The 13,758-nt window shown below is 41.4% G+C and overlaps 1 protein-coding gene across 7 annotated transcripts in view; it reads left to right on the forward strand.

The window, feature by feature from the left end:
• The window catches only part of eya4 (EYA transcriptional coactivator and phosphatase 4), a 94,780-nt gene that overhangs the window by 57,625 nt on the left and 23,397 nt on the right, over positions 1-13,758 (forward strand). For 3 of the 7 annotated variants that reach the window (XM_054747856.2, XM_054747855.2, XM_070542525.1), the window contains exons 1-2: positions 9,278-9,394; positions 12,367-12,416. In XM_054747856.2, the coding sequence (XP_054603831.1) occupies positions 9,347-9,394; positions 12,367-12,416 (98 nt within the window). In that variant the 5' untranslated portion in view covers positions 9,278-9,346. Of the gene's footprint in view, positions 1-9,277; positions 9,395-9,449; positions 9,635-12,366; positions 12,417-13,758 lie in introns of those variants that run through there. The other 4 variants (XM_070542529.1, XM_054747858.2, XM_070542528.1 and 1 more) reach the window with 4 other exon arrangements.

Consider the following 13,758-nt stretch of genomic DNA (forward strand, 5'->3'; position numbering starts at 1 on the left):
CTCATCCCTATAAACTGTCCACCCGGGCTTTTGCGCTGCAGAGACGCTTCGCTGCCTATGACTTTGAACGTCAGTTGAGAGTCAGTCTCATGCAGACTGACCAATGAAGAGAGGGCCTCAAGTTAAGACCCTCTCCTCATTGGTCAGTCCACACGAGGTGGGTCAAAGATTACCCTGAGTGGGTTACGTGATGTCAGGCATTCAAGTATTGAGTATATTTACTGCATATTACAGTAAAATATTCTGTATGTGACCATATTATGGTGATCCTTGGGTCGTGATGATGGGGCCCTTTAATGTTGTTGCCCAGGGTACAACAAAGTGTTAATCTGGCCCTGGGTCAGGTGCACAACAACGAATATTTTTACAGTTACACTACAGGCCAGTAGGGGGTAATAATGTGCAGGTTTTGTCATTAGTCTATAGGGAGCCCAAGTTTCCTCCCTTTCCGGTCGGCTCATGGGTCCCCGAAAGAATGAAAAAATGAATGCAAATCAACTGGGCTAAAAGAGCTACTTTCCAATCTGCTTTGCCTTACGAGCTGGATCACACATAAGATGTACTTAAAGTAATGACGTGTGCCTGTGACGTCCTTTGAGATTTATTAGCTTATAAAAGTTTGTAATTAGCATGACTACACATCAGTCATCGGCACATCGCATATATGACATCACCACAGGATCTCCTCTCCCCTAGCTGCTACTCTACATGGCCATATCTATGGTGGTTCTTTCCTGCTGAAGGAAGGATTTGAAGTTTGCTGAATTTACAGCCATTTTCCCTCTGTTTTCCTCCTTGTCGGGTTCAGTGATGTCAATTTGGTGATGTGCATTTGTAGTCCTGGACGCATTTTCACACAAAACCTAAAATACTGTTTCCCCCCTTTGAAAATAAGCTTGTTCTTGGTATCTATTTACATCTTTAAAATTCACGAACATCATATGTGAAGTCCATAGCACACAACAAACGGGATTAGAAAATAGCAGTTTTGGCCCCATTGACTTGCATTCATTTTTTTTTCTAGGTACCCGTGGTCCAGAAGTAGATGGGCCTCTCTATTTAAAAAGAACATGAGTGATTTCTTGCCAATAAATCAACACAAGTTTTGTATTCTTCTTGTCCCCCAGTTATAAACCATCATAATGTTGATAACAGAGTAAATCTGCAACACTTGATGTATCTCTCTTTGCTTGTTTAGTTGCACCATTTGGATGTAGTTTCACCAGTGCACATACATAGTTTTCACTAAATATATTTACTGTAATTTCCGGACTATAGAGCGCACCAATAAAAAAAAAGGTTTTCTACACACACACGCCGCACTCGAAGACAAGCCGCGGTGCAGCAGCCACATGCAGGTCTCCGGCGCACAGCGCATGTACGGCCATGACATAAGATAATTAGACAGAAAGACGCTACACGGAGGTTTTTCGTTGTTGTTTTAATTCAACAAAACACATTTTAAACACGGGTGAACGTGCCTGCAAGTTTAGAAAAGAAAACAGCACTGATAGCATTCATATTTCTGGATGGTTATAAAATAAAATGTGCATGTGCTAAATTTAAATGAGCACTTTCTTCGATTTCCACTTTTGACTTCCACCTGTTTCACTTTCTGCTAAAGCGCCCCCTAGTGGCAGGTGAAGGAAAACCTTCAGTAAAGCCGCACCTCATTATAAGCTGCATGGTTCAAAGCGTGGGGAAAAAGTAGCGGCTTATAATCTGGAAAATATGGTAATTTGCATTTACTTCACTACCTGGCGGCCTGAAGACATTCATTGACCATTTTGAATTGTTTCTGTGTGAAAGTGATAAATACATACTTATCTTACCAGATTATTCTGCCAGGAGAATCTGCCCATATGCTTTTTTTCTAGCATGATCTTTTTATTGAACTAAATAAATATAAAATTAGGATTTCATACTGCTGTTTGTAAGATAAACATTTTAAATGATTTGAAGTATGATGAAGTTTGCTTAATTTGGTTCCTGTAAGCAGCCACCAGCAAGTTGATGTTTACTTGTAAGGGTAGGGTTAGGGATAGAGAGAGGCACAGAATCAGGGCAACATTCACCTGAACTACTCCTCTTCCTCCTTTTCCCCTTCTCTACAGACTCACCTTGTTCTTTCCTTTCACTCCCTGACTTCTTCTCTTCTTTTTTTCTTTTATAGCTTCCTACTCTGCCTGAAAAGGGGGCATTTTTGGAGGTATAAAGAGTCGGATAGATTTACACCTCTCAGGGTGGGGGAACTTGAGGGAGGGGGAGGAGGAGTGTAGGCAGGAGGAAGGGGGAGCTGGAGGGAGGAGGCTCAGCACAATGTATTTTACATGAAAGGAAGAGGATAAGGTTACCACGCTGATAACTACTCATACAAATGGGGACAGCAGAGAGCTTTGAGCAGGGGACAGGTAAAAGAGGGAACTCTGTGTGTGTGTGTGTGTGTGTGTGTGTGTGTGTGTGTGTGTGTGTGTGTGTGTGTGTGTGTGTGTGTGTGTGTGTGTGTGTGTGTGTGTGTGTGTGTGTGTGTGTGTGTGTGTGTGTGTGAATGTGTTTACGTGCATGAAAAGAGAATTTAGGTTGTGGAGGAAGATGGTGCTCGTGTTTCCACAGTAATCAACATCCCACAGCAATGTGTTTTGTGGTTGACACTTTAGCTAATATGTAACGCAGGGCAGACTAGATAATTATGTCCCACAAGTACATTCTGTACGGACATACACGTACATAAAGACGGAGACCAAAATATCCCATCTACACAATCTGCTATCTCTTGCGTAATGTCCAGAAAGGGTCATTTTTCATCTACAGTTTGACCTCTTCAGTATCCGGTCCTCTACACACAATCCTGCCTCTGAAGCCCTCTAATCTTCCAAGCTGCAAGAAAGATTCTGCAGTGTTTGTTGACATCCCGAGATCACAAATTGTTTTCGTAACCAAGGAGTCCGAGATGCGAGGCTGATAACATTGCACGTACTCAGCAGATGGAATAATAGAGTAAACAAACTACAGGAATCAACAACTACAAATTGTTGTGTTTACTTAATTGTTTTATTATTCATTTTTATGTTATGGACCTAAAACTTGGACAATTGTCACAAATTTCAGAGCCACATGAATTGGTTTCTGCTCTATACTGGTAACCTAGGCACAGCCGACAGTATACGTCACATGTGTCAGACACAAGGCCCGTGGGCCAGATGTGGCCCGCGGAGCATTTTTTGTGGCCCGCGAGATAAATATCAAACATATATTAAAACTGACCCACTGGCTGATTTTACCGCAAAGACTACAACTCCCATGATGCTTTGCGGTGTCAGCGCGGAGCCGAAGCGCCCCCTCCTTTGTGTTTTTTCCAGCGCCTGCTGCCGGTGTCTGCAGCTCCGCTGTCTCGGACAAACTACACTCCTCTCACTCAGCGCCGAGTTCACTCAGCTATTTTCCGACGTTGAAGCCCAGAAACGGAGATTCTAGCCGCTCAGTAATGTGTTCACGACTGAAAGAGAAAGTTTTCCAACTAACGTCCAGACAGAGCTGATATAACTCCAGCGAACAGCAACAAGCTCAATCCAGCATGACTCTGTGGTTGTGTTTCCTCCCCGACACACAACAACTTGGTCAAGCTGCTCAGACATGTTCATCAGGACAAACCTATGTGAGCACCTGTTGTCATCTAATGTTGTCATTATTATGATGAAGATGAACAAAACAACAGGAGTCTCCTCCTCAGCTCAGATCAACCCCATGATGCAGGTATCTGGCTGGAACAGGTGAGCATCACAGTAAACCAGTGGAACAAACTGAGCTTTAAATATGTTGGTTTTATGCTCTTTTTCTGCTCCAAAGCATGAAAGTTAACAGGTGAGATGTTGCATTTTCATTTAAGATAAAATGATATTTTTATTTTGTTGTTGGCTGTGAGAAAAGATTTAACCTACAGTAAACAGGAAGTGGAAAGGCTGCAGATAGATGAATAGAATAGAAAATCCCTTTATTGTTCCTCAGTGGGAAAGCTAGATGTCACAGCAGCGATGACACTTATTACAGGAGAACAAAAGGAGAATAAAAAATAACAACAAGAAAACATAAATCCTGAATAGATTTTAAAAATGCTGATTATACCACAAGTAATGAATACCACTGATGCCTTTTATTTAAAACTGACTTACTCGTGTGTCATTTGGTTATTCCACATTCAGTGTTAATGCAAAAATAAGTTTGTTTCCAAATTAAAAGGTTTAAAATTGCATATATGTTGATAAAGAAAATGTGCAAATTTGCCGTCACTTTTTCAAAAATATTAAGTTTGGCCTGCGACTTCGTCCCAGAGTTTCATTTCGGCCCCGTGTGAGTTTGACACCCCTGGTATACACGGATAACGACAAGTTTTATCATGAAATGGTAAGTAAATGGTGGTTTAAAGGTTTATAAAATAAAGTTCACATCAACCACTGTGATGTTTAAAGTTAGGAGTTCTTAAAGATGCCAGTAATTAATTTTGTAACCCCATTTAGAATAATGGTTAGCTTGTCAATCTGGTTGTAATCAAGCTATTTGTTGAAAGTGGATTCTGTATATCCTAATGCAAGGGCTTCCCTTTGAATTTTGTGTTTTATTGCATAATGAAAAGCATTTATTTAATATAACAGTATCACAATGTGTGTTTTCACTTTTAATGTCAAAACTGAAAAAAAAACAATGGTTTCATAAATAATATTGTACTTTGATTATAATGTACTGACAGTTGTTTTAAAGTCACAATGTGTATTTTTACCTGTAATCCCTGGAAATATCTGTTGAAATGTTGTTGAAAATGAATTAAATTATGTCCAATCATTGAAAAATATTGGTGGCTTTGTAACATTTAACTAAAAAATTGGGTAAAAAGTACATAGGGCACGGCTCTAAGTCTCTAGCGGACGCCGTATTAGACGTCATGTTTCCTTCTGGCCAGCTCGGGATACTGAGCTAGTCGATGACTTCCCACTAGATGATTGGCTCGACATACGACTTATGGAGGTTACGTTACCATGTTCGAAAACATTTAGGTAGTAAGAAACATGAATTAAATAAAAAAAAACTGTTAAACTATTTCCAAAACATATGTGAATGAACAGAATCAAAAAAGAGATTCAATATATTTTGGCCGAGAGGTATTGTTGTAGTATGATGATGTCATCAGCAGGCGCAGGACCCCCAGCAGGTCCGGAAACTACAGCGTCAGAAAACTACGATCGGCATTGCATTCTCTCGATTCAATTAACTGAAGGACCATCAAGACTGAGGAGTCACCAAGCCCCCACAATGAGGCTCAGAAAGTGGTCTCAACCCGGAAGTACCAAAAATTGCAGTTCCACCCTCATCCACTAGGGGCTGGTGTCAGAAGCGAGCAAATCCTCATTGACTCCCATGTTTAAAATACCAATTTCACAGCAGAAATAAACATGTTTACAGCCTGGTACCAGAACACGTTTTTGTTTAAATGATCTAGTTTACACTCATGACAACTCTGAGGTGGGTGAATTTTTTTCCTCACTCTTCTGTTTAAGTGGCTGGGTCTCCAGGGAGCTCGGCGCATCTCTGTCTGATCGCGGCTTCTGTCTGCTGCGCGGGCTGACGGCTTGTGGAGCTCTGGGATGGAAACCTTTCCACCCGGTTCTCCCCAGCGGCAGCTCTGCGCATCTCAGATCGCAGCGGCGCTTGTCTGCTGTGCAGCTGCCGGCTTGTGGAGGTCTCGGAGACCTCTGTGTTCCATCCGGTTCTCCCCAGCGGTCAGCCCGGCGTATCTCTGACTCAGAAGCTCTGGTGTTGTGCACAGTTAACTCCGGTTGTAGCTAGGTTGCTACCTCCGTTAGCTTAGCTCCCACCTCCGCATTAGCTTTGGCTTAGCTTCAGGTTAGCTTGTAGCTAGTTCGACCGGGTGTCGTCAGTTGATCCCAGCCTTACAGCCCCACCCTCAGCTCCACCTCGCTTCCCTTTTATGGAATTGTCTGGGCTTGACGGAACCTGTGACACGGTCAAAATGGCGGTGGTGGCCACCTCCCATTTTAGTACAAAAACGTGTTATTGGAGTCTATGGAAATCCATTGTCCATATATGTATGTTGATGGGAGTCACGCCAAGGTTGCATGCTTTCTGCGCCACAGGTAAAAACATTTATGCTAATGTTTTTTAAAATAGCAGCAGTCACAGTGATATGGTATGAAACTACCCTGAAATGTTTACACTGCCCTTTAGCGCCAGGAAACTACACACTGCCAATTTAAAGCATGCCGATTGTACAAATTCAAACAAAAACTATGAAAATTTTAAACGAGTCGAGGATAACGGAATAACATGAACTGAAAAAGTATTCTATTTGTACAAATTTCAAATGTATGTTTACAGTAAATTGCAAATAAAAAAAATACCTAAGAGCTGACATGAAGGAGCTGAGACATTGGGAGTCCAACAAAAACTCAAGCGGTTGTTCTACTTTCAGAGCAATGTTATTCTCAATGAATTTTTTTTACAGTGTAACACTTTATTCCTGTCAGACTCTTTTTGAAACGTGACTAAAGTCAACAAAAAGCAACGCTGAATCCTGTTATTTAGCTGCTGTGTTTTGATGTGCCTTCGCTTCACTTGTGTTGTTTTTGGTTTTTTTTTTTTTTTTTGATTGGTTGTGGTGTGTTTTATCAGGCATGTTCACGGACACCTCTTCTCCCGTCTCCACTTGCTTTGAAAATATTTCACCAGAGATGTTTTTGGATGACCCCCCTCCAAAATGGGTCTGGCTAATAATAAAATGCTTGAGTTGTCAAGCGCTTCGGCAGCACCCTAATCTGCTCTGACAGCCAGTCCTCTACATAAACTCTTCACACACACACACACACACACACACACACACACACACACACACACACACACACACACACACACACACACACACACACACACACACACACACACACACACACACACACACACACAGACACACACACACACACACACGCACACACACAAAATCCCACAAACTCTACCAATCAGGGTGTTTAGTGGGGTCATGAATAAATGCTGGGGTTAGGCCGCATGTTGTTGCCATGGTAACCAAGCTAAAGATGTCAGTCCAAAATTGGTCCAGGTCTATGTGAATTTGTCTCAACTCTATGTCCTGAGTTTAACTTTCAAAGCTAATATCTGTTAAAGTACATTTTATGTTGTTTTTCCTGAGTGCTTTGAAAGATTTTCGAAGTGTGTCTGATTAATTATCACCTTACATCATGTGGAAGGCTTTTTAAACAGTCTATGTTCAGAAAAAGCAAGATTACATCCACTGGGACTGATGGGCTAACGACTAGTTTGAATAGGCTAAGGCCAGCCTTTCAAAGCAGTTCGAATTGCAAGAATTTTGAAAGATTTATGGAAAAGTTTCTACAAATCCTTTTTTTTTTTACACTGCATGACTATTTCTGCAGAGATATGAAAGGTGCATGAATTAGGAATAGCATCCTGTGGTCTAATTTGGTTACTGCATATTCAAAAGTCGATAAATACATTTCACTGTAATATTGAGTTGTTGATAAATGAAATGCTTTTAGACTTTTTTAGAGCTTTCTAATTCACTGTTAGCATTGTTAGCTCAACATTAGCCTCTAGCCATTTCACCTGATATTAAAGTAAAACAAAAAGATGCTGTGGCTTCTTAGGGGTACAAGAGATAACTGCTGGGTCGCTTCTTTTCCTGGCTAACATTGTGTCCACAGCACTGCTGCTTTTTGCAGGATGGTGTCATCTTACCAATGCTGATGCAGACTTTGCAACCCTGTTTTTTTTTACATATGAGTTAAAACCAGGAAGTAAGGTAAGGGACAGACTGTAAACAAAGACCACGTCCCTCGTTGTCCTTTTTAAAAGGAAATCTCTTCCAATGTAACCTTCCTTCCAACATGATTGAGACATCAGACTGTTTTGTGATTAATCCACTATAAAATACTTACTTAGTGCATCAAGACTTGACCTTTTGATGCAGTGGAAGTGTGTCAAAGTGTATATTTATACTTCTAAAAACTGAATTTATGGAAAAATGTGTGTGGTAAAACTGGTGCAAAGGTTTGTAAAATTGTGTTGCATGAACCGATAAGAAATTTCATCTGTTATAAGGAAGCAGCAATACACTTCAACTGCCCTAACTAGTAGTTAGCTCATCAGTACAGAAAGACACAAAATCTATTTCTCCAACCAGATGACAGGAAGCCATCTACTCTTCTCTACATAACATTATGACTACCTTCCTGTTATTAGTCTGAACCTCAGACAATGTGATCCTATTTCTAATGTGCTGTCACCATCAGAGCTCCTCGTTGCACGTTTTCAGTCGTGCTCTAGATCGATTTTGCAGATCTTCTAAATTGTTGATGACTTTTTTCAGGGGTGGAAAGGAGTCCAGAAATTTGTGTAAATGTCCCACAGTGTACCTCGATGACCAAAGTGGAAAGGTGCCATCTTTACACCAATGCAACTGAGAAGTGTGTGTACATGCACGTGTGTGTGTGTGAGATCCATTCCCAGCCGTCCCTCCATCTGAGCTACACTTTAAATGAGACATGTGTGCAGCTGCGTGGTTTCAATTAACACTGATTGAAAGTGCACGCTCAGGTGTGATCCCCTGCGCAACATGGGTGACAGGAGGGAGTGTGAGTATGTGGGATGGGGGGAGTCAGTGGCAAGGCGTGAAATTTATGGTCTAGGTCAGGGTTGGGCAATCCTGGTCCTCGAGGGCCGCTATCCAGCAGGTTTTAGTTGTTTACCTGCCCCGACACACCTGATTCCTGGATGAATCACCTGTTCAGCAGCTCATCAGGCTCTGCAGCAGCCTGTTAATCACTAGTAGATTCAAACCGGCTGTGTTTAAGCAGAGAAACAAGTAAAACCTGCTGGACAGCGGCCCTCGAGGACCAGGATTGCCCACCCCTGGTCTAGGTTCTACTTTCTACTGCTCAGCAACACACACACACACACACACACACACGCACACACACACACACACACACACACACGCACACACACACACACACACACACACACACACAAGTGTGTCTGTTTATTCAGCTCTTCACTGTATTCTTCATACACACTCTGGTTGTGCGTTACAGTTGATTCTTGTCTGAAGCAGGCAGACAGGAGTTATCCATAACATGTCTTAGACTCTAATGCAAGCTTGAGTGAGCTTGTAATGAGTGACAGCTGAGAAAAAAAAGGAGGAGGAGAAGAGAAATAGAGGGGGTGGAGGCAGAGGAGGAGAGAAACAAGACGGGCGAAATGTTCCCCATTACTGGAGTTGGAGAGGACAGCAGCTGTGCATGGAATGACCTGTCAGCAGAACGCAGGAGGAAAAGCAGCTTTTACATTCAAGGTTTCCTTTTTTAAGTTTCTTCCAGCTTGTGCAGAAATAAGAGGAGAAGGTCAGACAGGAACAGAGAAGCAGAGGCAAAACACCTGGAGTTCAAAGTGAGAGGCAGGTAGACAGAGAGGAGAGGGTGCTCAAGGAGCGTTGGTGTTTCTGTGTTTGTCCAAGGGGGAGCTGGTGGATCATAGCGCTCTGGAACATTTTGTGGAAGTATAAGAGTGGTCACTGACCCGATTCCACTCTGAGGTAAGAACGGATCTCCCCCAGACTCAGAGGAAATGTTGCTTCATGCTCCATGTAAAAGCAAACGACTGGAATACAATAATAACTATTTAAATTCTCAGCATTTTAGAATTTAAATAAAAAGTTGACTTTTAAAGTTTCACCTTTCTCTAGGCTGGAAATTTAAAAGATTAGAAATGTAACGGCTTTGGGATTTTATTATTTTTGACAGTATAAACTGATTTGAGATAATTTACACAAAACATCACAATGTTTGTGTAAATGTTTCAAGTGTGATAAATTCTCCTTTTTTGAGGTATAAGATTATTTTTTCCTAATTAAAAAATAAATAAAAATCTCATAAATCATAAAACATTTGTGAGAAATTTGATACATTTTTTTATCATCTTTTTTTATTAGAGTAAGGTATTCGGGTTTAAGCATAAAAAACTTGTTCTGACACAGACGAGGAAAATCATGTTTGCAATAACTTGGACCTTCTTTGATCATAATTTTACTCCGAGAAAAAAAAACATGCTTTTAAAAGACCTTTTTAGTTTGTTTAAAAATAAAATTAGCAGCATATTTTTCTTCAGACTGAATCTTCATTAGTGCTAATTACTTGCGGTCGATTGTACTCATCCTATAAGGAGTTGTCGTGCTGACAAGGCTGGTCACCCGGTCAACCGGGTCAAAGGTCATCTATTTAAGTGGCTCAGGTGACACAAATGGGTTATTCAGACATGGTGGCCACCTTAAAGTGCACTCGGGCAGGGTGCTTTATTTCACTGTTGAAGATACATTTGAATGTTTTATTGCAAGTTGCACAAAGAATGTGAGGCTTTATTTAATAGAATCACATTTATGTTGCTTTTTAATTTTAATACAAGTGTTTTATTATAAATTTATTAGGACCTAAATAATATTTTTGTTTTTTTCTTTATTCTTTTTTCACTGCAAGTTTATCATTATAGAAAGTCTGTTGTCTAACATAAATGTGAAATAATGGTTTGGAGACAGCTAAAATATAAACGACATGTTTAGGCCTCTGGAGGCAGGCGTCGCAGATTTGCAACAGTTAAAACCTACCTGGTTACTCCACACCTCATGTCGATGCTCCACACACGTGTTTCATGAGCATTTTTAACTCAGAAGTTCCCCTGGAGGACTTAGATGTTCATCCTTTTATCAAAACTTATGTTGAGCCTGAGAGGGTTAATAGATAAAGATAAAAGACCATCATAAAATCTTCTTGAGGTGTGTGTGTGTGTGTGTGTGTGTGTGTGTGTGTGTGTGTGTGTGTGTGTGTGTGTGTGTGTGTGTGTGTGTGTGTAAAGTGATCCATACGAGGAGACTCGCTGACCTTTGAACCCTGTCTTAAACAACTAAGTGCTGCTTCTTATTCGCTCTCAGCAGGACCCTCTAATCAGAACCATAACACCACAACTGTGTCCTTTACACACACACACACACACACTTTAGTTTCCACGTATGTAGAGTGGTCTGCCCAGTCGAGCACTTTCTCTCTACTTACCCATGATTGCAGTAATTTGGAAACGACTTGGATGTTGCTGCCTGGCTGAATTTGGCTGCAAGTGCGTGACTTGTGTGTGTGCACTTCTATTCAGCAGTGTGTGTATTTGGCACCCCACATGTGCCCTACACCTTGACAGTGTGTTGACACAGTGATTATAGGGCACCTGGTACACATTGGACCTTGCTCCGCCCAGCATTTACTGTTCTAATTAGTTCCTGCCCCAAATAAGAGAGGAATTTTAATAGAGAACCACTGGTCTGCCGTCTAGCTCCACATGCCCTTAAACAAAGACGCATATAAGGTGTGTGTGTGTGTGTGTGTGTGTGTGTGTGTGTGTGTGTGTGTGTGTGTGTGTGTGTGTGTGTGTGTGTGTGTGTGTGTGTGTGTGTGTGTGTGTGTGTGTGTGTGTGTGTGTGTGTGTGTGTGTGTGTGTGTGTGTGTGTGTGTGTGGACACACTGCAGTCTGTTTTTTAACTCTAGTTTTAATAAATAGTACCAGCACACTGATTGACATGGCCAAATGTGCCACTCACCCCCCCAAAGTCAAGGCTGAGTTCAGTTTCTGCAGTGACATGTTTAACAGTCGTTACTCTGACCTAACATGACCCAGACGAGACCTTTAAACTCTTAAAGGGTTCAGATGGATGTACGAGCTCAGAATGGAGCGGGGTCACAGGTGAACAAGGGAAAGTTTATATCTGTCACTGCAGTTAGCGTTTTTACAGCTACAGACACCGTCGTTTATTCAGAGTTGGTGGGATTTTTTACATTTTGACTATCGCAAATTTTAAAGTTTTTGCTCCTTTTGTTTTCAATTTTATTCCCTGGAAGCGTTTGAGGGTGGGAATTTTTGTGTTCATTGACAACAATTCATGATACTCCTATAACATATCTGACTCATTAACGCCAGTTTATGGGGCTCGTTTCGAACACACTTAACACTGCTTCTTAAGTGTGTGTGTGTGTGTGTGTGTGTGTGTGTGTGTGTGTGTGTGTGTGTGTGTGTGTGTGTGTGTGTGTGTGTGTGTGTGTGTGTGTGTGTGTGTGTGTGTGTGTGTGTGTGTGTGTGTGTGTGTGTGTGTGTGTGTGTGTGTGTGTGTGTGTGTGTGTGTGTGTGTGTGTGTGTGTGTGTGTGTGTGTGTGTGTGTGTGTGTGTGTGTGTGTGTGTAAGTGTCCATGGATGTGTGAAGTAATTCATTCCCTTCTGATTCTTCTGTAGGTGAAGAAATTGCACAGTGAATCTCATGTTCCAGACCCCTCAGACACCAGGTATGTGTGTGTGTGTGTGTGTGTGTGTGTGTGTGTGTGTGTGTGTGTGTGTGTGTGTGTGTGTGTGTGTGTGTGTGTGTGTGTGTGTGTGTGTGTGTGTGTGTGTGTGTGTGTGTGTGTGTGTGGTTCTTTGGTCATGGTGCAGGGGGTTGAGGTTTCGCAGCAGTTAGAAGCTGTGATGAGGTCATCTGTACTTCACAAAGGCCTCAGTTTGACAAACACACACAGACAATACAGACACACACGCAGAGTAAATATCTACTGATTCACATGGAAACACACACCAAATAACACGTAGGCCTTAGAACAGGAAAAACTGCAATAAATCTCACAATCTGTTGTTTCTTTTTATTCCGTTTAAGCAAAATATTCAAAGAAATCCTCTAAATGTTTACAGATTGTCACGATTTGATTAGAAAATGAAACATCTTTGGGTGATAGTTCCGATCTGTTGAAGGCGTTTGAACAACTAATTTATTACTGGTTGTGGAAGCCTAAGTTCAGAGAAATTGGGATTGGGTTGGCTCATCTGAGAGGGGTCAAGATGACAAGGCCATCTTTTTTGTTTATAACGGGCGGGTGAGCCTCGCGTAACGTTTTAGATATGTTTCACCCGTGACCTCAGCAGTGCATCCCTTTCTAGCGGGAGCGTCTCTGATCCAAAAGCAGCTGATCCCAAAAGATCCCAAAATCATAGGAGAAATGCGAAATCACGCATGATGTCACCAGTTCACATGATGACAAGAAAAGATGTAGGCGGGCATGATTCCAAAAAGGTCTATTGTTTATGTCCTGTTTTGTTTACCTCTGTTATGGAGACGTCACAGGTAATGAGGTTTTTTATTTATTTTATTTTTTTACTGCAAACCTTTTATTTTGAAATGTGTTGGACGTTTTACACTGCTTTCGGTTTTGACTTCCTGTTTGGCCCAATCTGTACTAATGAGGTTGACTAGTTTCAGGAAGCATAGAACGTAAAAAAATAAAATAAAAATAGACGCAAAGCGTAAAACCAGCAGATGCAAAGCCGCATTTATTTTGCAGTCGGTTGAAATGCACTCATCAACTATAATGCAGTCTGCTACGCTTCGTGTTACACCTGCACAACTCAGCGTTAGCTTGAGGATCTAGTCAGAGCTAATTTCTATTCTGTTAGACTACGGTCATTCAAAGAGCTAGCAACAACAAACCTTTGTGTTTAAGCTGTGACACGAGTCATAATAATAGTAATATACATATTAATTACAATCAAAGCTTAGAATCTCATTTGTAACTAAACACATGGTACATTTTATCCAAATGCTGCCTTTTGTTGTCTGAAACCAGACGTAATGTGAAAACC

The sequence above is a fragment of the Nothobranchius furzeri genome, chromosome 2 (assembly GCF_043380555.1).
Source record: "Nothobranchius furzeri strain GRZ-AD chromosome 2, NfurGRZ-RIMD1, whole genome shotgun sequence".
NCBI classification, from domain to species: Eukaryota; Metazoa; Chordata; class Actinopteri; order Cyprinodontiformes; family Nothobranchiidae; genus Nothobranchius; species Nothobranchius furzeri.